This window comes from Oncorhynchus tshawytscha, unplaced genomic scaffold (assembly GCF_018296145.1).
Source record: "Oncorhynchus tshawytscha isolate Ot180627B unplaced genomic scaffold, Otsh_v2.0 Un_contig_4912_pilon_pilon, whole genome shotgun sequence".
Taxonomy (NCBI): domain Eukaryota; kingdom Metazoa; phylum Chordata; class Actinopteri; order Salmoniformes; family Salmonidae; genus Oncorhynchus; species Oncorhynchus tshawytscha.
In genome coordinates, this window is record NW_024609043.1 from 65,363 (window position 1) to 88,797 (window position 23,435).

The 23,435-nt window shown below is 42.9% G+C and overlaps 2 protein-coding genes across 5 annotated transcripts in view; both read left to right on the forward strand.

Annotated features, from left to right (window-relative positions):
* The window catches only part of LOC121844144 (zinc finger protein 664-like), a 49,256-nt gene that overhangs the window by 22,192 nt on the left and 3,629 nt on the right, over positions 1-23,435 (forward strand). For 2 of the 3 annotated variants that reach the window (XR_006081884.1, XR_006081883.1), the window contains exon 1: positions 18,133-19,175. The exons of the other annotated variant lie outside the window; for it this stretch is intronic. The gene's annotated coding sequence lies outside the window, so the exon portion shown is untranslated. Of the gene's footprint in view, positions 1-18,132; positions 19,176-23,435 lie in introns of those variants that run through there. 3 annotated transcript variants of the gene reach the window in all.
* Positions 88-16,035, forward strand: LOC112240589 (zinc finger protein 2 homolog). Of its 2 annotated transcripts, XM_024408859.2 has the most exons (4): positions 88-769; positions 7,060-7,237; positions 7,634-8,262; positions 14,762-16,035. In XM_024408859.2, exons 1-4 carry the CDS (start codon positions 761-763, stop codon positions 15,101-15,103), a joined length of 1,158 nt encoding a protein of 385 aa, XP_024264627.2. In that variant the 5' UTR covers positions 88-760; the 3' UTR covers positions 15,104-16,035. The 2 variants fall into 2 exon arrangements, with proteins under 2 accessions (XP_024264627.2, XP_024264626.2); XM_024408858.2 differs by lacking the exon at positions 14,762-16,035 and having other exon boundaries at positions 187-769; positions 7,634-8,924.

Sequence of the window (23,435 nt, forward strand, 5' to 3'; positions counted from 1 at the left end):
TTTACTGCAGAGTTACAAGGTGTTTTGAAGGATAATATCCCGTCCTCCCAGGCTTATGGCCTGGTGTAGGATCAGAGGGTCAAAGAAGTGGAATAATTATGAAGTTTTAATGGGTGTAGGGTTAGTTGTCTCGTCAATTTTTGTCACGAAGTGTAATGAAAATAGTAAGCTGATAAAAAGACAAATCAGTAGGTGGCAGCATGCACCAATAATAATTGTATGCAAACCGCCATTATACCGAAGAAGAAGACGTTTTCTTGCTTTACAACAGCCCTTCTCGCAGGAAGTGTGAATGCCCTAACATCTAGCACGGTTGCATTGCTGTAAAATTCCACTGCGGACGTCGGATTGAACATACTTTGGGTTTCACTGGTTCGCTGCACGGACAGCGCAGCGGTAATCAGGCTGGTATTTTATAGGCTACACTTACTGGGCCTCAGACAATTAAAACTATCTGGACTCCCGAAGAGGACGTTGTTCCAACAGACTCTCGGGTAGAGTTAGACGAGAACAGATAACACGATTCTTGGTGAATAGGGCTTTAAACGTTTTTACTTTAATAGATCAGGTCAAATCTATGTGAGATTAGCCTACATCACATTTATTTGTCACCACTAAAGTTTTGATATTGAAAAGGACGTCTGATTGCTCTGATCTGGCTGTTTTTTAAATCTGAATTCTGCAACAAAGAAAGTAACTAGTGTAGGCTAGCTACAGATGTACTGTCGTGTTTTTATTTGAAGAAATAATAGCTTCCACGATGGATCGGGTAAGTTTGGTTTACTTTTATTAACAATTTGCTTATTGTGGTGTATAACATGTCTAGGCCTAGTTGTCATCTTCTGACCTTCCATATCCATTCGTTTAATTTGAACAGCGGGACAAAAAAAACAATTGTGGAAATAAAAACGAGGGATATTTTGTCTTAGCCTAAAGCACACATATTGATACAAGGCAATGGGCAGGTTAAGTCAGAACCATGGAGAAATGAGCCTACATCTTGCAGTAAGGGTGTGTGGGTAAAGTCGCCAGGAAGCCAAGGCAGAAAAATAGCCATATTACAACCTATGTGTTGTGATAATTGTGTTTGCTCTATAACCTGTTAGTTCATATGCCTTGACACAGCCGAGACAAGAATACAGTGGCTGAATAAATTCAACCACATGTTCAATCATAAAACCGGTGAAACCCACAAAACATTTTGTATTTAACAAACAGTTACATGACCTACAGCATGTTCAAGCCAGTTAATGTTTCCGACATTTTCGAACTACTAAATAACTATTGATTTAGTTACCGAAAGTCACAAAGAAAACGGGCTGCCTCCACTATTCCAGCACTACCTCAGGTGCACATTTCTGTCCATTTAAGAACCAATGATGTCAAATCAAAGTTTATTTTACACGTGCGCCGAATACCACAGGTGTAGACCATACAATGAAATGCTTACTTACAGGCTCTAACCAATAATGCAAAAAATATATTAGGTGAACAATAGGTAAATAAAGAAATAAAAAGACAGTTGAAAATAACAGTAGCAAGGCTATATACAGACACCGGTTAGTCAGGCTGATTGAGGTAGTATGTACATGTAGAAGCGTAAAGGAGGGTTTGGTGGTGGAGGGACACAACGCAGATAGTCAACGTCTGGGTAGCCAATGTGCGGGAGCACTGGTTGGTCAGGCCAATTGAGGTAGTATGTACATGAATGTATAGTTCCTGACTATGCATATAAGATAAACAGAGTAGCAGCAGCGTAAAAATAGGGGTTGGGGGCACACAATGCAAATAGTCCGGGTAACCATTTGATGACCTGTTCAGGAGTCTTGTGGCTTTTGGGTAAAAACTGTTGAAGCTTTTTGTCCTAGACTTGGCACTCCGGTACTGCTTGCCGTGCGGTAGCAGAGAGAACACTGACTGGGGTTTTTGACCATTTTTAGGGACTTTTTCTGACACTGCCTGGTGTAGAGGTCCTGAATGGCAGGCAGCTTTGTCCCAGTGATGTACTGGGCTGCCGCACTACCCTTGCGGTCAGAGGCCGAGCAATTGCCGTGCCAGGCAGTGATGCAATGCTCTCGATGTTGCAGCTGTAGAACCTTTTGAGGATCTCAGGACCGATGCCAAATCTTTTAGTTTGCTGAGGGGGAATAGGCTTTGTCGTGCCCTCTTCACGACTGTCTTGGTGTGTTTGGACCATTCTAGTTTGTTGTTGATGTGGACACCAAGGAACTTGAAGCTCTCGACCTGTTCCACTACAGCCCCGTAATTATTCTAATCAAAAGGAGAGACTTTTATATTTCTACAAAACCATCCCACTTTGTTAATTACTGCAGTAATGGAGGGTTAACGGTTACCAGATGGTGTAGAGCAAAAAGCCCAAATAAGCAGGGTTGGGTTACTACTTTTTATAGTCCTCCTGAGCCCTCATAACTAACAGATTTGTGAAATTATACAAGGGTACAGACAGTAACAGACAGCGAAATTTACATGGCGCCAAATGTCTGTCTCGGTCATTTACTGCTTGTTGTATTATAATTTATGTATAAACATGGGACACTGGGTCCTTCCCACAACAGATGAAGTCCAGTGTCCATTTGTGATGTGGGAAAGAGAAACTGGGGGGAGAGTTTTCCTGGCCCTGGCAGACAGACCAGCATTTGACACAGACACTAATCATGCAATGGAATGTAGTCTTTAGGTCTTATCACCAAGGCATCATAAATCAACTGCCAGCATTAAGCCTCAGAGGCTCCTCTCAGGTCAACAGACAGTGTGAAAGTACTAATTAAAAAATATTCTATAGGTCATTTGAATAACAATGTTGACATTTCTACCACAAACGCTAGCTAGCTCCTCCATAGTCCACGCTATGGTAAGATCTTGCCATTTTTCACTGTCAGGCAGGACATAACTCAAACTGTAGCTGAGAAAACAAATCAAGTCAGATTCTATTGGTCACATACACATACTTATCAGATCTCATTGAGGGTGTAGTGAAATGCTTGTGTGTCTAATTCCAACAGTGCAGTAATATCTAACAATTCACAAAAATAATGTTACACATCTAAAAGAATGGAATTCAGAAATATATAAATATTAGTCCAGAGTATAAATACAGTACATTCATAAGTATGTGGACACCCCTTCAAATGATTGGATTTGGGTATTTCAGCCACACCCGTTGCTGACAGGTGTATAAAATTGAGCATACAGCCATGCAACCTCCATAGACACACATTGGCAGTAGAATGGCCTTACTGAAGACCTCAGTGACTTTCACCGTGGCATCACCATAGGATGCCACCGGTCCAACATGTCAGTATGCCAAATTTCTGCCCTGCTAGAGCTTCCCCAGTTAACTGTAAGTGCTGTTATTGTGACGTAGAAACATCGAGGATTAACACTGGCTCAATGGAGAACTGGTACGCCACACAATATCTGAATCTGACCGCCGAGGACTAAAGCGCGTAGCCTGTAAAAATCATCTCTTTTGCAACCCTCCCTACCGAGTTCCAAATTGCCTCTGGACGCAACGTCAGCACAATAACTGTTCATCGGGAGTTTCATGAAATGGCTTTCCATAGCTGAGCAGCTGCACACAAGCCTAAGGTCACTATGCGCAATGCCAAGTGTCGGCTGGAGTGGTGTAAGGCTCACCGCCGAACGACAAATCTGGGTTTGGCAGGGGGGAGAATGCTGCCTGCTGTAATACATATTGCCAACTGTGAAGTTTGGTGGAGGAGGAATAATTGGCAGGAACCAAGGATTATTTGACATTTAGAAAAGATGAACATTTTCAAGGCTGCTCTTCACATGATAACATTTTCCATCACAGGATGTAGAGACAGTATGTGGATATACTAAATCTTCTACCTGTAGGATAGAATTGTGTGTGTGTGTGTGTGTGTGTGTGTGTGTGTGTGCACAGTGCTGTGAAAACGTATTTGCCCCCTTCCTGATTTCTTATTTTTTTGCACATTTGTCACACTTAAATGTTTCAGATCATCAAACAACTTTAAATATTACACAAATAACCCAAGTAAACACAAAATGCATTTTAAGTGATGATTTTATTTATTAAGGGAAAAAAGCTATGCGAACCTTCATGGCTTATGTGAAAAAGCAATTGCCCCCTAAACCTAATAATTGGTTATGCCACCCTCGGCAGCAACAACTGAAATCAAGCCTTTGCGATAACTGGCAATGAGTCTTTCACATCGCTGTGGAGGAATTTTGGCCTACTCTTCTTTGCAGAATTGTTTTAATTCAGCCACATTGGAGGGTTTTTAGCATGAACCGCCTTTAAGGTCACGCCACAGCATCTCAATCGGATTCAAGTCCGGACTTTGAGTGGGCCACTCCAAAACCTTCATTTTTGTTTTTTTAAGCCATTCAGAAATGGACTTCCTCTGATTTAGTTAAACTCCAAAGGGATTTGGAGTTTCCTTCATTAAACAGTCCAAAATCACATTACACAATTTCACAAACAGTATCATCCTCACTCATTCATCTTATACAACAATTAGATGTAAGTCTCATATCTGAGGCTATTGTATAAACAGCGTTATGGTAATGTGGCCGTATTGTTTCACAAAATTGTACCAAATGGACCAGTTCGTAGCTGGATTCTTCACCGATCTTTTATACATTCTCCAGAACATAAATGTTGTTCGGACCTCAAGTTCTGTGAGGTGGAAGAAATTCCTTTGTTCTCTCTATGAAAATTCACGCTCTCTCTCTATACTGTGGCCATGAGAAGATAATCTCCTCCAGGAATTTACGACCTCTCTGACCACAGCAGCCTAGTTGTAGGAGACAGAGAGAGGGGGATGGTGCTGGCAGGGGGATGGTGCTGGCAGGGGGATGGTGCTGGTAGGGGGATGGTGCAGAGCTGTGTCCAAAGAGGGCAAAGTCATGACACTGCCATGGATGCTATTTTTGCCCAGTGTCTTTCTTAAGGTCAGTGTTCATGACTCAACCATAACTGAGGCAAGTGAGGCCTGCAGTTCTTTTAGATGTTGTTGTGGGTCCTTTTGTGACCTCTTGGATGAGTCGTCGCTGCGCTCTTGGGGTAATTTTGGTAGGCCAGCCACTCCTGGGAAGGTACACCACTGTTCCAAATTCTCCATGTGTGAATAATGTCTCTCACCGTGGTTCGCTGGAGTCCCACAGCTTTAGAAATGGCTTTGTAACCATTTCCAGACTGATAGATGTCAATGACTTTGTTTCTCATCTGTTCCTGAATTTCTTTAGATCGAGGCATAATCTCTTGCTTTTTGAGATCTTTTGGCCTACTTCACTTTGTCAGACAGGTTCTATTTAAGTAATTTATTGTTTCAACAAGTCTGGCAGTAATCAGGCCTGGGTGTGGCTCATGAAATTTAACTCAGCTTTCCAAAGAATGTGATTAACCACAGATAATTCATGATTTAACTAATGGGGGCAATTACTTTGTCACATAGGGCCATGAGAGTTCGGATAGCTTTTTTCCCTTAGTAAATAAAATGATCACTTAACCCAAGTAAACACAAAATGCAGTTCATCTTTGTATAATATTAAAATGTGTTTGATCGGAAACATTTAAGTGTGACAAAAAAATAAGAAATCAGGAAGGGGGCAAATACTTTTTCACAGCACAGTATATATACAGGACTAGTTGAATAGGATAGCCTTGACTAGAATACAGTATATACAGGACTAGTTGAATAGGATGGACTAGAATACAGTATATACAGGACTAGTTGAATAGGATGGCCTTGACTAGAATACAGTATATACAGGACTAGTTGAATAGGATGGACTTGACTAGAATACAGGACTAGTTGAATAGGATGGACTAGAATACAGTTTATACAGGACTAGTTGAATAGGATGGCCTTGACTAGAATACAGTATATACAGGACTAGTTGAATAGGATGGACTTGACTAGAATACAGGACTAGTTGAATAGGATGGCCTTGACTAGAATACAGTATATACAGGACTAGTTGAATAGGATGGCCTTGACTAGAATACAGGACTAGTTGAATAGGATGGACTAGAATACAGTATATACAGGACTAGTTGAATATTATGGACTTCACCAGAATACAGTTTATACATATGAAGTGGTTAAAACAGTATGTAAACATTATTAAAGTGACCAGTGTTCCATGTCTATGTACAAAGGGCAGCCGTCTCTAAGGTGCATGGTAGCGCAACCGGGTGGTAGTCAGCTAGTGACAAGTTCAGGGCAGGGTACTAGGTGGAGGCCGGCTAGTGATGGCTATATAACAGTTTGATGGCCTTGAGAGAGAAGCTGTACTGACCTCGCCTTCTGGATGATAGTGGTGTGAACAGGCCGTGGCTCGGGTGGTTGATGAACGTGATGATCTTTTTGGCCAACCTGAGACATTGGGTGCTGTCAGTGTCTTGGAGGGCAGGCATTGTGCCCCGGTGATGCATTGGGCAGACCGCACCACCCTCTGGAGAGCCCTGAAGTTGTGAATGGTGCAGTTACCATACCAGGCGGTGATTCAGCCAGACAGGATGCTCTCAATGGTGCATCTGTAAAAGTTTGTGGGTCTTAGGGGCCAAGCTGAATTTCTTCAACCTCCTGAGGTTGAAGAGGTGCTGTTCAGTCTTCTTCACCACACTGTCTGTGTGGATGGAAATCTTGCTTGTTTGTAGGTGACCAAATACTTATTTTCCACCATAATTTGCAAATAAATTCATAAAAAATCCTACAATGTGATTTTCTGGATTTTTTTCCCCTCATTTTGTCTGTCATAGTTGAAGTGTACCTATGATGAAAATTACAGGCCTCTCTCATATTTTTAAGTGGGAGAACTTGCACAATTGGTGGCTGACTAAATACTTTTTCACCCCACTGTATATATACCACTTCCATATGAAAAATCTGCCAAAGTGATTGAAAATGTTGTGGAAAGTAGTGATCAGTGATGCACTTCAGGATAAATGCAATATTAGTATGCACCAATCAATCAGAGATTCAGACTAAAGTAATCAAATGTTTGGTCTAATGATATTCTATGTACAATACTTCCTGTGGTCACCAGGACAGAGCTAGTCCGTCCCCTTCCAACCTGCCGGAGTCCCCTGGTCACAACTCTCCTGGTAGCGCCTTACTGCTGGATCTGAAGAGGGTGTCTGTGAGGCTGGTCGACTGCAGGAAAACACCAGGGCAGAGTGGAACTGTGAGAGAAGGACATGAGGAGGTTGATTTGATTTCATCAAGTAAGAACAATGGGGGGGTGGATGAGACCACAATCTGCTTCTGCAACTTCTGTTAATTAATTCATAAACAGTAAACACTCAGTGGCCAGTAAATTATCGATCCAGTTTTGTGAATGGAGGGGGTGTACCTAATAAACTGACCAATGAGTGTATATTGATGATAAAGACAGCAGGTTGTCTAGTAGTTAAAAGCATTGGGCCACTAATCGAAAAGTTGCTTGTTAAAATCTCTGAGCCAACTAGGTAAAAAATCTGTCTGTGTGCCCTTGAGAAAAGTACAAAACCCTATATGCTCCTGTAAGTCGCTCTAGAGAAAAGCATCTGCTAAATAACAAAAAGAAAGTGTTTATGGACCCATATTTCCAAAACCTATTATTCAGTGTCTTTGTTTCACAGGTGACACCCCTAACTGTCGTTCTCTCAGTGGGAGGAGCTTATCATCTGGGGAGCCTCAACAACATGTTACTGACGTGACAGAGAAGAGTCTCTCCAGATCAGAACACCTCAAGAAACACCAGCAGAGATGTAGAGGGAAGAAAACTCACCACTACTGCTTTGACTGTGGAAAGAGTTTCACTCGCAGGAGTGGCTTCATTATGCACCAGCGGATTCACACCCGAGAGAAACCGTACTGCTGCTCTCAGTGTGGGAAGAGTTTCACCTGTGCAGGAGGTCTTAAAGTACACCAAAGAATCCATACTGGAGAGAAGCCTTACAGCTGCCCAGAATGTGGGAAGTGTTTTACTGCTTCTAACGCCTTCAAATATCATTTGCGAATTCATACAGGGGAGCGGCCTTACCCCTGCCTTGATTGTGGAAAGAGCTTCAACCAGTCATGCAACCTGACGACACACAAGCTAACACACACTGGAGTGAAGCCTTATAGCTGTGATCAGTGTGGGAAGAGCTTCAATCAGGCAGTCCACCTGACGACACACAAGCTAACACACACTGGAGTGAAGCCTTACAGCTGTGATCAGTGTGGAAAGCGCTTTGCTGTAGCTTCCACCCTGAATAGACACCAGGTAACACACACAGGAGTTAAGCCTTATAGCTGTGATCACTGTGGGAAGAGCTTCTCTGTAGTTTCCTCCCTGATTAGACACCAGGCAACACACACTGGAGAGAGAACTTTTGTCTGTCTATGTGGGAAGAGCTTTGCTCTAGCTTCCACCCTGACTGTACACCAGCGAACACACACTGGAGAGAAGCCTTATAGCTGTGATCAGTGTGGAAAGAGCTTTGCTGTATCAGAAAAACTAACTATACACCAGCGAACACACACAGGAGAAAAGCCTTATAGCTGTGATCAGTGTGGGAAGAGCTTCAGTCAATCAGTACACCTGAATACACACCAGCGAACACACACAGGAGAGAATCCTTATAGCTGTGATCAGTGTGGGAAAAGCTTCAGTCAATCAGTACACCTGAATTCACACCAGCGAACACACACAGGAGAGAAACCTTACAGCTGTGAGCATTGTGGAAAGAGTTTCAGTCAATCAGGGAGCCTAAATTCACACCAGCGAACACACACTGGAGAGAAACCCTATGTCTGTTTTTGTGGGAAGAGCTTTGCTCATTTAGGGCCAATGAAAAAACACCAGAAAGCAAAAATGTGCCGTATTTCATCTTCCGCTCCGACACCGGTTCCAGATCCCTAAATAAAGGATCAATAGAAAACATATATTGAACAGTCATATCCATCTCTTTCTTGCTCTGCTTTCATAACACTGTGAACAAGGCAGGTCCTACAGGCCCTAGTTTTGTCGCACCTTGACTACTGTTCAGTCGTGTGGTGAGATGCCACTAAAAAGGACTTAGGAAAATTGCATTTGGCTCAGAACAGGGCAGCACGGCTGACCCTTAGATGTACACAGAGAGATAATATTAATAATATGCATATCAATCTCTCCTTGCTCAAAGTGGAGGAGAGATTGACTTCCTCACTGCTTGTATTTATGAGAGGTATTAACATGTTAAATGCACCGAGCTGTCTGTTTGAACTACTGGCACACAGCTCGGACACCCATGCATACCTTACAAGACATGCCACAGGAGGTCTCTTCACAGTCCGCAAGTCCAGAACAGACTATGGGAGGCGCACAGTACTACATAGAGCCATGACTACATAGAACTCTATTCCACATCAAATAACTGATGCAGTAAAATTAGATTTAAAGAGCAGATTAAAACAACACAGACACGCGATAACACAGACACGCGATAACACAGACACGCGATAACACAGACACATACAGACACGATAACATACAGACACGATAACATACAGACACGATAACATACAGACACGATAACATACAGACACGATAACATACACACACGATAACATACACATGGATTTAGTACTGTAGATATGTGGCAGTGGTGGAGTAGGGCCCTGATGGCACACAGTGTGTTGTGAAATCTGTTAATATTTTGTAATTATTTTTAAATTGTATAAACTGCCTTAATCTCAATTGTCTCGAGGCTTAAAAATCCCTTTTTAACCTGTCTCCTCCCCTTCATCTACATTGATTTGAAGTGGCTTTAACAAGTGGCATCAATAAGTGATCACATCTTTCACTTGGATTCACCTGTTCAGTCTATGTAATGGAAAGAGCAGGTGATCATGATGTTTTGTCCACTCAGTGTATGTCCATTAATATGTTATTAATATATCAAGTCATAAAAATTTTAATTCATCACTACATGCAAATTAGAACTGGCCAGCTACATTTTTTTGGTTGTAAGCAAATCACAATATCCAGAATTCATAGCGATTTCAGGACTTGGAGAACCGCCCTGTGAAGGTTTATCCAGTTGATGTGAGAAAAATGTCTGTTTGTAGCCATCACTTTCAACTAGAGGATTTTGAAACAGAACTGAATTCTCAACTCTTGGGGTTGCCATGTCGTTGAACGTTGAAAAGTGATTCTATTCTATCAAAAAAAAAAAATCCTCTCTTTCATCTCAAAGATGAAGGCATCCAGTCAGCTAACATCAGCACAGCAGAAAAAAGAAAAATCTGAGGTAGCTAACGAACTACATTTGTATATCTAAACCAAAATCTAGCTAGCTTTCCTGATACACTGGCTAGACATTCCAAAGCATATCAATGTAATGTGGGGGGGGGTCAGGGGGAAGAGAAGCACCATCCTCAGTGGTTTTTCAGAAAAAAATGTTTCAAACATTTTAAGTTATCCTTTTAGATAAAAACTATACTAAATATAATCATGTTACCAAGTAATTTATTAAAACATACTATTTTGCAATGAAGGTCTACAGTAGCCTCATCAGCACTCTGTAGGGTAGCACCATGGTGTAGCTGGAAGACAGCTAGCTTCCGTCCTCCTCTGGGTACAATGACTTCAATACAAAACCTAGGAGGCTCATGATTCTCACCACCTTCCATAGACTTACACAGTAATTATTACAACTTCTGGAGGACGTCCTCCAACCTATCAGACCTCTTGCAGCATGAACTGACATGGGGTCGTGTGTTTTTAATGAGTGTAGGGGCAGCTGCTGAAAAGTACCTGGGTGTACAAGATTTTACTGCTGAAGAGTTAATAGATGTTTTGAGATGTCAAAATATATATACATTTAAAAAATATATTCTGAAATAATGGTAGGGTTGGTTGGTGGTGCAATTAAATGTGTGTGTCACATGTTACGTGATTGAAAACACCCACTACTGTAGAGTAGTTCACTTTTAGGCCTATCCCTCTGTACGGGTATATCTCTACTACTCTCACCACTCCTCCCCTTAACCCATCTTCCTCTACTTTCTTCACTGCCTCAGCATATGACAACTTCTGCTCTACTCTAACCCTGGAAACCTCAACCTGCCTCTCTCTCACACAGGACATGTCTGATCCCCAGCTCCATGGGCACCCCTACAATTAACACATTCCACTACTTTCCCCAATGCTACACATTCCTTTGTCTCATGCCCTTCTGCACACTTCTCAAACCTTGGACCCTCCCTACTACACACTGCTGCCACATAGGAACACCTTGGACCCTCCCTACTACACACTGCTGCCACATAGGAACACCTTTCTGCCCAACAGAAATACAAACAATTATCACTAGACAACTTCTAGTTACTCCCTCCGATTCCACATGACCCAACTCTTTTTTTCACCCACCGTGAAACCACAAATGGATCAGCCAAAAGGCAAGAGTCCACTTTTTCCATAAACTTCACTCCTACTGTCAGACTCTTCCTCATCCTCGGTGTATACCTCGGTCTCCGATAACTTTACCACACCTTTCACTTCCGATACTTCACCCTCATTCACTTCCATTTCTTCTCCTGTCTTCAGCTCACTCTGCTTACACGTTCTACCATTTGTTCTTTGACAAACCATCTCCCTTTTTCCCCACCATTTTTATCCAAATCGAGCTCACCCTCTTCCCTCTCTCTTAGACCTCTTTCTCCCTCTCTTTTTCCCTCCATTCCTCCTCCATTTTCCAAGTACACATCTCCTTATGATAATACTGCCGCTCCATCCCTGACACCCATCTTGTACTTTCTCTAGGGACTCCATTTTCCCCCTGAAATTAGATGTTTTTTTAGTGGATGTCTTTCTGGCTTCAAAACAAACACCACAGTCATTCGTTTTATGCTTATTTCCAATCCTGTGTATCAAATGCTGGACCCACTCACCTGTTTAGCCTTGCTTGCTACCATCTGTATATCTATAATCCCATTTATTAACGTTAATCTGTTTTTGTAGTTAAAATAATTTATTGTCTCCAGTGTGTTCTCTTCCTCTCTCTCCACTTTCCTCTCTTCCTCTCTCTCCACTTTTCTCTCTCTCCACTTTCCTCTCTTCCCCTCTCTCCACTTTCCTCTCTTCCCCTCTCTCCACTTTCCTCTCTTCCTCTCTCTCCACTTTCCTCTCTTCCCCTCTCTCCACTTTCCTCTCTTCCCCTCTCTCCACTTTCCTCTCTTCCCTCTCTCCACTTTCCTCTCTTCCCCCTCTCTTTCCTCTTTCCCTCTCTCTCCACTTTCCTCTCTTCCCCTCTCTCCACTTTCTCCTTCCCCTCTTCCCCTCTTCTCTCCACTTTCTCTCTCTTCCTCTCTCTCCACTTTCCTCTCTTCCTCTCTCCACTTTTCCTCTCTCTCCACCTTCCTCTCTCTCCACTTTCCTCTCTTCCTCTCTCTCCACTTTCCTCTCTCTCCACTTTCCTCTCTCTCCACTTTCCTCTCTTCTCTCTCCCTCTTTCTCTCCACTCTCTTCCCCTCTCTCCACTTTCCCTCTTCTCTCTCCACTTTCCTCTCTTCCCTCTCTCCACTCCTTCTTCCCCTCTCTCCACTTTCCTCTCTTCCCCTCTCTCCCTTTTCCTCTCTTCCCCTCTCTCCACTTTTCCTCTCTTCTCTCTCTCCACTTTCCTCTCTCTCCACTTTCCTCTTTCCTCTCTCTCCACTTTCCTCTCTCTCCACTTTCCTCTCTCTCCACTTTCTCTCTCTCTCCACTTTCCTCTTCCCTCTCCACTTTCCTCTCTCTCCACTTTCCTCTCTTCCCCTCTCTCCACTTTCCTCTCTTCCCCTCTCTCCACTTTCCTCTCTTCCTCTCTCTCCACCTTCCTCCTCTCCACTTTCCCTCTCTCTCCACTTTTCTCTCTCTCCACTTTCCTCTCTCTCCACTTTCCTCTCTCTCCACTTTCCTCTCTCTCCACTTTCCTCTCTTCCCCTCTCTCCACTTTCCTCTCTCCACTTTCCTCTCTTCCTCTCTCTCCACTTTCCTCTCTCCTCTCTCTCCACTTTCCTCTCTCCTCTCTCCACTTTCCACTTTCCTCTCTCTCCACTTTCTCTCTCTTCCTCTCTCTCCACTTTCCTCTCTTCCCCTCTCTCCACTTTCCTCTCTTCCCTCTCTCTCCACTTTCCTCTCCACTTCCTCTCTCTCCACTTTCCCTCTCTCTCCACTTTCCTCTTCCCTCTCTCTCCACTTTCCTCTCTCTCCACTTTCCTCTCTTCCTCTCTCTTTCCACTTTCCTCTCTCTCCACTTTCCTCTCTTCCTCTCTCTCCACTTTCCTCTTCCTCTCTCTCCACTTTCCTCTCTCTCCACTTTCCTCTCTCTCCACTTTCCTCTCTCTCCACTTTCCTCTCCACTTTCCTCCACCTCTCCCTCTCTCTCCACTTTCCTCTCTTCCCTCTCTCCACTTTCCTCTCTTCCCCTCTCTCCACTTTCCTCTCTTCCCCTCTCTCCACTTTCCTCTCTTCCCCTCTCTCCACTTTCCTCTCTCTTCCCCTCTCTCCACTTTCCTCTCTCTCCACTTTCCCCTCTCTCCACTTTCCTCTCTTCCCCTCTCTCCACTTTCCTCTCTTCCTCTCTCTCCACTTTCCTCTCTTCCCCTCTCTCCACTTTCCTCTCTTCCTCTCTCTCCACTAAAAATCGAATACATTTTTATTGGTCACATACACATGGTTGGCAGATGTTAATGCGAGTGTAGAGAAATGCTTGTGCTTCTAGTTCCGACAGTGCAGTAACATCTAACAAGTAATCTAACAATTCCCCAACAACTACCTAATAGACACAATTCTAAAGGGGTGAATGAGAATATGTACATATAAATATATAGATGAGCAATGGCCGAGTGGCATAGGTAAGGTGCAATAGATGGTATAAAATACAGTATACACATGTGATAGGAGTAATGTAAGATATGTAAACATTTATTAAAGTGGCATTATTTAAAGTGGCATTGTTTAAAGTGACTAGTGATTGGGTCTCAATGTAGGCAGCAGCCTCTCGGAGTTAGTGATTGCTGTTTAGCAGTCTGATGGCCTTGAGATTGAAAACACTGTAAACTGATGATTTTAGATGAGGATGCTGTTACAGTAACAAGTCACATTGACAAGTGAATCTTGAGCAATGTTACATGGGGCAGAAATTGCACCAGGCTACACCCATACCTTTTTACTGTAGGCTTCTGCTACATGCCACAATACCCCCATATCTCATGGTTTCTTCTATGTATGTACTGTATATGGATACTGAAACTGAGACTGACATTTTTCTCAACATGCTCCAAGTGGGATAACTAGAAGCAGTAGTTCTGGTGTTTAGGTTTTTCATCACTGGTTATTTGAACAACATGATTTAGCAGGTGTTACCATCTTTCACACGTTGGAAGAGGACATTCAGCCCGTATCATGACAGAGCGGGTCGAGCTCCTCGTTACGGATCTTCTCCTTGTTCTACCATCTGTTAAACCATCTGTTTACCTAATAAACTGGCCACTGAGTGTATATTGATAAGGGTAGCAGGTAGTCTAGTGGTTAAGAGCGTTGGGCCACTAATCGAAAGGTTGCTGGTTCGAATCTTTGAGCCGACTAGGTGAAAAATCTGTCTGTGCCCTTGAGCAAGGTACTTAATAACCCTAATTGCTCCTGTAAGTTGCTCTGAATAAGAGCTTCTGCTAAATAACAAAACAGTTAAACGTGTTATCGTATTTGTTTATGGACCCACATTTGCAAAACCGGTCTATTCAATGTCTTTGTTTCACAGGGGACTCTCCTAACCGTCGCGCTCTCAGTGGGAGGGGCTTATCACGTTGCTGACGTGACAGAGAAGACTCTCTCCAGATCAGAACATCTCAATAAACACCAGCAGAGACGTACAGGAAGAAACCTCACTGCTGCTCTGACTGTCGGAAGAGTTTCACAAGCCAGAGTGGCTTCATTATTCACCAGCGGATTCACACCCGAGAGAAATCGTATTGATGCTTTCAGTCTGGGAAGAGTTTCACCTGTCCAGGAAGTCTTAAAGTACAACAAAGAATCCGTACAGGAGAGAACCCTTACAGATGCTCAGAGTGTGGGAAGAGTTTCCCTACTTCTCAAACCTTAAAATTGCATCTGAGAATTCATACAGGGGAGAGGCCTTACCCCTGCCTTGATTGTGGGAAAGCCTTGCTTATACACTGGAGTGAAGCCTTATAGCTGTGATCAGTGTGGGAAGAGCTTCAATCAGTCAGGCCACCTGACAAAACACAAGCTAACACACACACAGGAGAAGCCTTATAGCTGTGATAAGTGTGGGAAGAGTTATGCTGTAGCTTCCATCCTGAATAGACACCACACTGGAGAGACACCTTGGATATATGTGGGAAGAGCTTTGCTAATTTTAGGACCAATGAGACAACACCAAAAAGCACAAACATGGCTTATTTCATCTCCCATCTATCCAACACCAGTTCCAGATCCCTAAATAAAGGATCTATAGAAAACATCTAGTGAACAGTCATATCCATCTCCCATTCTTAAACAGTTGCCTCAGTCTGATCACCATGGTAACCTCTGTGCAGCATAATATGCAGCTCTGATCTAGGATCAGGTCTCCCCTGTGTCTATGTAATATCACACATTGATCTACATGGATAAATGTTATCATAGGAAATGTCATAGTGAACCTGTGGGGGGATGTTGATAATTGTATCTTCTTTCATGTACTCATGATACTATTATTATTAAATGTCATTATGTAGAATAATTGATCAAAACATTCAATCCATTATCTTCTGAACAAGATGTTATCACTTTATATTTTTATAATAATATCTAAATAGATTAAAATGCTCCTTTTAAAATTATCAATAATACATTGGATAATAATATCCATGAGGTCCAGGTAATAACTATGCATACTGTCTCTTGTAACAATGGTTAATGTAATAACTTTTAGATTTATGTAATAAAACTGGTAAATGTAATGTCATGTTGGTTAATATGATAAAATGTTGAATTGTAGTAATAAATTACTCCGTTTAATGTAATAAGTTACATTATCAGGTGAGTTACAACTTTAATGAATAATGTAATAACACCTAAACCAATGTTTTATGTGTTACCTCACTGATGTTAATGCACATACCACCCTCCACCAATTACAAACCTATGCACCTGTACTCACACACAAACACACACTCTTGTATTTGTCCCATACACATGTTTAGCAGATGTTATTGCGGGTGTAGAAATGCGTGTGTTCCTAGCTCCAACAGTGCAGTTATATCTAACAAAATACAACAATACTCACAAATACAAAAGTAAAATAATGGAATTCTTGAAATGTACACACATGTACATTCATACACACACATTGATCAACAAATAATCTGAATGAATCTGTAGGCCTTATAGTCAATGAGCCAGAGTGCTCGGTGGGGCTCACCTCGGGTTGAAAATGTCTCATAGGGTTTTTTTGAAGGGCCATGTCCCTGGAGTTGAACATGCATTCTATCACAGCAGCAATGGTACCTTTCTGTGTGTTTATCACTATTTCTATTCATCCCTCCATCCCTTTCAGTTTTCTCATAGGGTAAAACCCCTATGACAACGTCAGCATACAGTACATCAGGTTATTACTCATGTTTACCCTTTAATCATATATCATTGGAAATATTAGATTCATAGCTGTCCATCAGACACATCTTCAGAATGTTCAGATTGACAGAAAGTTGATATTTGACCTCTAGTATACATATCAAAATGAGCTGTCATAGCTTTTAAAACAAAATTATACATTTAAACTTTGTTTGACAATTGATTCTGAAACGTCATAAATTACCTTTCAAAAGTGTCCAGGCCTCAGGCGGGGATAACCCCTGACCGGACCCCCACCCCACGCCTCAGAGGACTCTGTTGTCAACGTCAGAAGACTGTAAGAGTGAAAAATATGTTCAGATAGAAACATAAAATAGACAAAAATACTTTGATAATGTAATGTGTTGTCGGTTGGATGAAACAGGACCAAAATACATTAGGAAAAGGTGAAGATCATTGAAGCAAATTAAAAGAGTAAGGGACCAAGTATGGACCGTTGCCAGAAGAATGTGAAGAGTGAAGAACATTTAGACTCTGACTCCAATATGATGTGAATGCTACAAGCCCATAATTGTATCAATGAATCTAGCCAAGGTAGCGAGCCATGAGTCACCACTCAGAATACTATAAGAGGCAAGTGTCTAGGTTTACCGTTATGCATTCATTAAAAGACTAAGGGACAACAGCTAATATCTTGCAATCAATGACCTTTTTAAAATGGACAATTCTGTGACCTGTCATGGGCAAGATTTGAAATGACAATACCTAGCAAAGGTTAGCAAAGGTGTCAGCTGGAGATGATGTGCAGGAGCTTTTAAGGGTTTGCAGTTTTGCATGATGTCTACTTTTATCCTAATTAGCGTTTGCGAAATTTGAGTGTAAATAGAGACGATTATATTGATAAAAGTCACCTTGTCCGAGAGAGATTGAAATGATTCTCAAAATGTCTCTCCAGGGTAAATCTATGGAAAATCCCCTATGGGTAAATGGTGGAAAGTGGTTGGAACCATTTCCTAGTTTGACCATTTGGTTTTAAGGGTATTATGACTCATCCACTGTGGGGCTCTATAGAGAGAAATAGTAATGGCATCTTTCTATAGGCACTAATTTTGCCATGGTTCGCTGGACAAAGACTATGGGGAAAATGAATGGCGGTTTTGCATGGTTTTGGATAAATGCTGAAAATAAGGACTGTTGTAAACACAGGTTTAGGAGATCTTGTTCGTTTTGTTCATCAATCATTATTAGCTAATGTCAATTATGCAATAAAAAAAGCATTTACATCACATAAAGGCTTCATTATTAATAAAGGTAATATTAACTGACTGCTATTATCTCATAGAACAAACGTATAAGATCTCCTTAGCCTGTACTGACCCTATTTTTCCCATTAGGATGGCTGAACGAGCCAAAGGTAACTCATTTCATTGTTATAATTCTACAAGCTGGCGAGATCTGAAGCTCTGTTTAGCTCAACATTGACATGATTGGTTGACGGTAAGTGGGGGCGGTACTTCCTGTATAAACACAAACGTCTTCTCTTGACTACTTCCTTCCAGCAGTGATGAGTATTCTACAATGTTTGTATAATTCATCGTTGTCAAAGCCATGCTTAATTAATCCGTTAAAAGAGCAAGGAACAGTATGCAGTGCGACACAAAAAAGAAAAGAAAAAACAACACCAACAATAATTTTTGGGCGTTCATAGCCATGGTTGTCATCTGTACCGCAGGTGTAGAATGTAAAACACAGTGGATAGATGTTGTGATGGCAGCTGTAGAGAAGTACTTGGGTGTACAATATTTTACTGCAGAGTTATAATGTGTTTTGACCGATAATATCCTGTCCTCCCAGGCTGCTGGCCTGGTGTTGAATCAGAGGGTTTAGTTGGTTTTTCACAAAGTGCAATGAATTAATACTACAGAATAGTAGACTGATACACAGCCAATACACTTGCTGGAGGTATGAACCTATAACAATTGTTTATGGCGGACCGCCATAATACCAAAGAAGAAGAAGACCACTTCCTTCTCAACTGCTTCGAGGCTGCTCGGGTGAAACGGAAGTATAAGTACATTGACAACTGCGGAGATTGCAGTGCTGTTAAGTGCTGATTGACAACTGCAGACTTCGGATTGAACATACTTTGGGTTTCACTGGTTCGCTGCACGAACAGCGCAGCGGTAATCAGTCTGGTATTTTATAGGCGTCCATTACTGGGCCTCAGATAATTAAAACTATCTGGACTCCCGAAGAGGACGTTGTTCCAACAGACTCTCGGGTTGAGTTAGACGATAACAGACAACAGGATTCATGGTGAATAAGGTGTTGAACGTTTTCCTGACTTTAATAGATCAGGTAAGATCTTATCCAGGATCTTTCTGAAGTTAGGTTAGCCTACATCAGACATTTTATTGTCACAAATTAAATCTAGTTTTGATATTTAAAAGGACGTTTGATGGCTCTGGTATAGCTGTTATTTACCTGAACGCGGTAACAAAGAAAGTAACTATAGTGGAGGCTAGCTACAGATTTACTGTCACGTTTTTTTTATTTGAAGAAATGTTGAAGAAAAAATAGCTTCAACGATGGATCGGGTAAGTTTAGTTTTATTTTACAGTATGCTTACTGTGGTGTATAACATGTCTAGGCCTATTTTCGTCATCTTTGATCATCCATTTACATTTGAACAGCTGGACAAATTAAACGATGATGGTAATTAAAAACTTGGGATATTTTGTTTGCTCTAACCTGTTCGTTCATATGCCTTGACACAGCCGTGACAAGACCTTTTGTGTAATCATAAAACCAGAGTGCAACGTCTTTCCGGTGAAGTTAACCAAATATGTTCCATGTAACTAACAGTTACATGACCTACAGAATGGTCAAGCAAGTGAATGTTTCGGATGCTTTCAGACTACTCAACAACTATTGAATTATTGTTAACGCAAAGAAAACAGGCGCTGCCTCCACTATTCAAGCACCATTTCAACATAATTGAATCATTCAATCAAATGTATTTATAAAGCCTTTTTTACATCAGCCGATGTCACAAAGTGCTGTACAGAAACCCAGCCTAAAACCTCAAACCGCAATTAATGCAGATGTAGAAGCACGGTAGCTAGAAAACACTCTCTAGAAAGGCAGAAACCTAGAGAGGAACCAGGCTCTGAGGGGTGGCCAGTCCTCTTCTGGCTGTGCCAGGTGGAGATTATAACAGTACATGGCCAAGATGTTCAAATGTTTATAGATGACCAGCAGGGACAAATAATAATAATCACAGTGGTTGTAGTGGGTGCAACAGGTCAAGCACCTCAGGAGTAAATGAGAGAGAGAGAGACCTGAGGCATGGTCTTAGGGCAGAGAGACCTGAGGCATGGTCTTAGGGCAGAGACCTGAGGCATGGTCTTAGGGCAGAGAGACCTGAGGCATGGTCTTAGGCATGGTCAGGGAGAGACCTGAGGCATGGTCTAGGGCAGGGAGAGACCTGAGGCATGGTCTTAGGGCAGAGAGACCTGAGGCATGGTCTTAGGGCAGAGAGACCTGAGGCATGGTCTTAGGGCAGAGAGACCTGAGGCATGGTCTTAGGGCAGAGAGACCTGAGGCATGGTCTTAGGGCAGAGAGAACTTAAATTCACATGGGATAAAACGGAAGAAATACTCCAGATCTAACAAACTGACTCTAGCCCCCTGACACATATACTGTTGCAGCATAAATACTGGAGTCTGAGATAGGAGGGGTCGGGAGACACTGTGACCCCATCTGACGATACCCCCAGACAGGGCCAAACAGGCAGGATTTAACCCCACCCACTTTACCAAAGCACAGCCCCCACACCACTAGATGGCTATCTTCCGCCACCATCCTACTACTCTGAGACAAGGCCTTGTATAGCCCACGAAGATCTCCCCACAGCGCGAACCCGAGGGGGCGCCAACCCAGACAGGAAGATCACATCAGTGACTCAATCCACTCAAGTGACGCACCCCTCCTAGGGAAGGCATGGAAGAACACCAGTAAGCCAGTGACTCAGCTAATAGGGTTAGAGGCAGAGAATCCCAGTGGAAAGGGGAACTGGCCAGGCAGAGACAGCAAGGGCGATTCGTCGCTCCTTTCTGTTCACCTTCACACCCCTGGGCCAGACTACACTCAATCATATGACCCACTGAAGAGATGAGTCTTCAGTAAAGACTTAAAAGGTCATGACCGAGTCTGCGTCTCTCACATGGGTAGGCAGACCATTCCATAAAAATTGAGCTCTTTTGGAGAAAGCCCTGCCTCCAGCTGTTTGCTTAGAAATTCTTGGGACACTAAGGAGGCCTGCGTCTTGTGACCGAAGCGTACGTGTAGGTATGTACGGCAGGACGAATTCAGAAAGATGGATAGGAGCAAGCCCATGTAATACTTTGTAGGTTAGCAGTAAAACCTTGACATCAAGCCCTTGCCTTAGCAGGAAGCCAGTGTGGAGGTTAGCACTGGAGTAATATGATTACATCTTTTGGTTCTAGTCAAGATTCTAGCAGACGTGTTTAGCACTAACTGAAGTTTATTTAGTGCTTTATCCGGGTAGCCGGAAAGTAGAGCATTGCAGTAGTCTAATCTAGAAGTGACAAAAGCATGGATACATTTTTCTGCATAATTTTTGGACAGAAAGTTTCAGATTTTGTGCGATGTTACGTAGATGGAAAAAAGCTGTCCTTGAAACAGTCTTGATATTTTTTCTAATCACCTATGCTTAGTCTACTACAGTGACAACTAAAATATACAACCAATCAGGAGCGCAACTTTCACTGGGGGCGGGGTGACATGACCCCCCCACATTCTGAAATTGCTTTTTTGTCCCCCCCCCCACTCTTATACCCACTGCTATCAGCTACCTGTGGTGTAGCTGTGGAGCCAGGCTAGTAACCATCACCCTCTGCCTTCTTCCTGTGGTGTAGCTGCTGAGCCAGGCTAGTAACCATCACCCTCTGCCTTCTTCCTGTGGTGTAGCTGTGGAGCCAGGCTAGTAACCATCACCCTCTGCCTTCTTCCTGTGGTGTAGCTGTGGAGCCAGGCTAGTAACCATCACCCTCTGCCTTCTTCCTGTGGTGTAGCTGTGGAGCCAGCCTATGTACCCATCACCCTCTGCCTTCTTCCTGTGGTGTAGCTGTGGAGCCAGGCTAGTAACCATCACCCTCTGTCTTCTACCGGTGGTGTAGCTGTGGAGCCAGGCTAGTAACCATCACCCTCTGTCTTCTACCGGTGGTGTAGCTGTGGAGCCAGGCTAGTAACCATCACCCTCTGTCTTCTACCGGTGGTGTAGCTGTGGAGCCAGGCTAGTAATAATCACCCTCTGCCTTCTTCCTGTGGTGTAGCTGTGGAGCCAGGCTAGTAACCATCACCCTCTGTCTTCTACCGGTGGTGTAGCTGTGGAGCCAGGCTAGTAACCATCACCCTCTGCCTTCTACCGGTGGTGTAGCTGTGGAGCCAGGCTAGTAATAATCACCCTCTGCCTTCTTCCTGTGGTGTAGCTGTGGAGCCAGGCTAGTAACCATCACCCTCTGTCTTCTACCGGTGGTGTAGCTGTGGAGCCAGGCTAGTAACCATCACCCTCTGTCTTCTACCGGTGGTGTAGCTGCTGAGCCAGGCTAGTAACCATCACCCTCTGCCTTCTTCCTGTGGTGTAGCTGCTGAGCCAGGCTAGTAACCTTGGTTCAATGTCAAACAGATGTTGCAGGAGCTTTGTGCGATCTACTCGATCAAAGGCTTTGGACATATCAGCAAGTAACACCCTCACCATTGTTGGTATGTTTGGAGTCTGTAGTTGTCAGCCAGGAGTGTGTGGCTTTCACAAGGGCGGTAGTATCACTGGAGTTTGGGAGGTAGGCATACTGATTTGTGCACTCAGATAAAACTGTTGGCTTGAGTTTTCTTTTAATGAAGTTCTGGATTTTTCCAAGGCATGACGTTAGAGAGATGGGCCTCCAGTCACTCGTTGTACATGGGTTTGACACTTTAGGTATAGGACATCCTGATCACATGGACAATGTTGATGAGATAATACACTGTGTTCTACCGAAGTGTTTTCTCATTTGCCCATGGTGGATGATAGTGTACTCCCACGAACAGAGTTGAAAATGAGCTGGGGAGTCGTTTAGGACGGAGCTGAAGCCACATACACTAAAATTCCTCTTTCTCCGGGTCAGTTCTTCTCTTTGCCTGCATACTGTGGTTCACATACATAGCCACACCCCCCCCTCCTCTCTGGACCTGTCATTTCTGAACAGCTGATAGTTGTATATGAAAAGAGATTAATCTGGGATATTTTCGTGGGCCCAAGTTTAAAGTGACGCATCCAATGTATGCATTTACTGCAATGAAGAAGCAGATCAAATTCATCCACTTTGTTCATCAATGATCTTGAATTTTACAAACCAGCACATTCGGGGTCCTTGGGGCATCCTGGGACGTATTTGTTGACGTCACATAATTCAGGTAGAATTCTGCGTTCAAGTGAACGATTGTGTTTTAGGTCCGTTACTTTATATTGTCAGTGTTTTCCTCCGTCTGCCCTTACCAGCTGTAGTCCATCTCACCCGGCTTCACCCTGCGTCTTACGCGCATTATCCCCAGGCACTAAAGTTGGTCTCGGGATATGTGGTTCCAGTGGAGGTGCATATTTTTTGTAAATCCGTAGAAAATGTAATGAGTATTCAACAACGTGTGTACAATTCATCGTTGTCAAAACCATGCTTAATCCGTTAAAAGAGCAAGGAGCAGTGTGACACAAAACAATGAAAAAACAACACCAACAAACATCTCAAACATTGTAACACGTTTACTCTCAAGCAGCTGCCTGGAAGCGCCACAGCAT

Coding starts and splice junctions, on each gene's coding strand:
- LOC112240589 (XM_024408858.2), top strand. Junction 7,238..7,633: donor GGTTGATTTGATTTCATCAA/GTAAGAACAATG, acceptor TTTGTTTCACAG/GTGACACCCCTAACTGTCGT.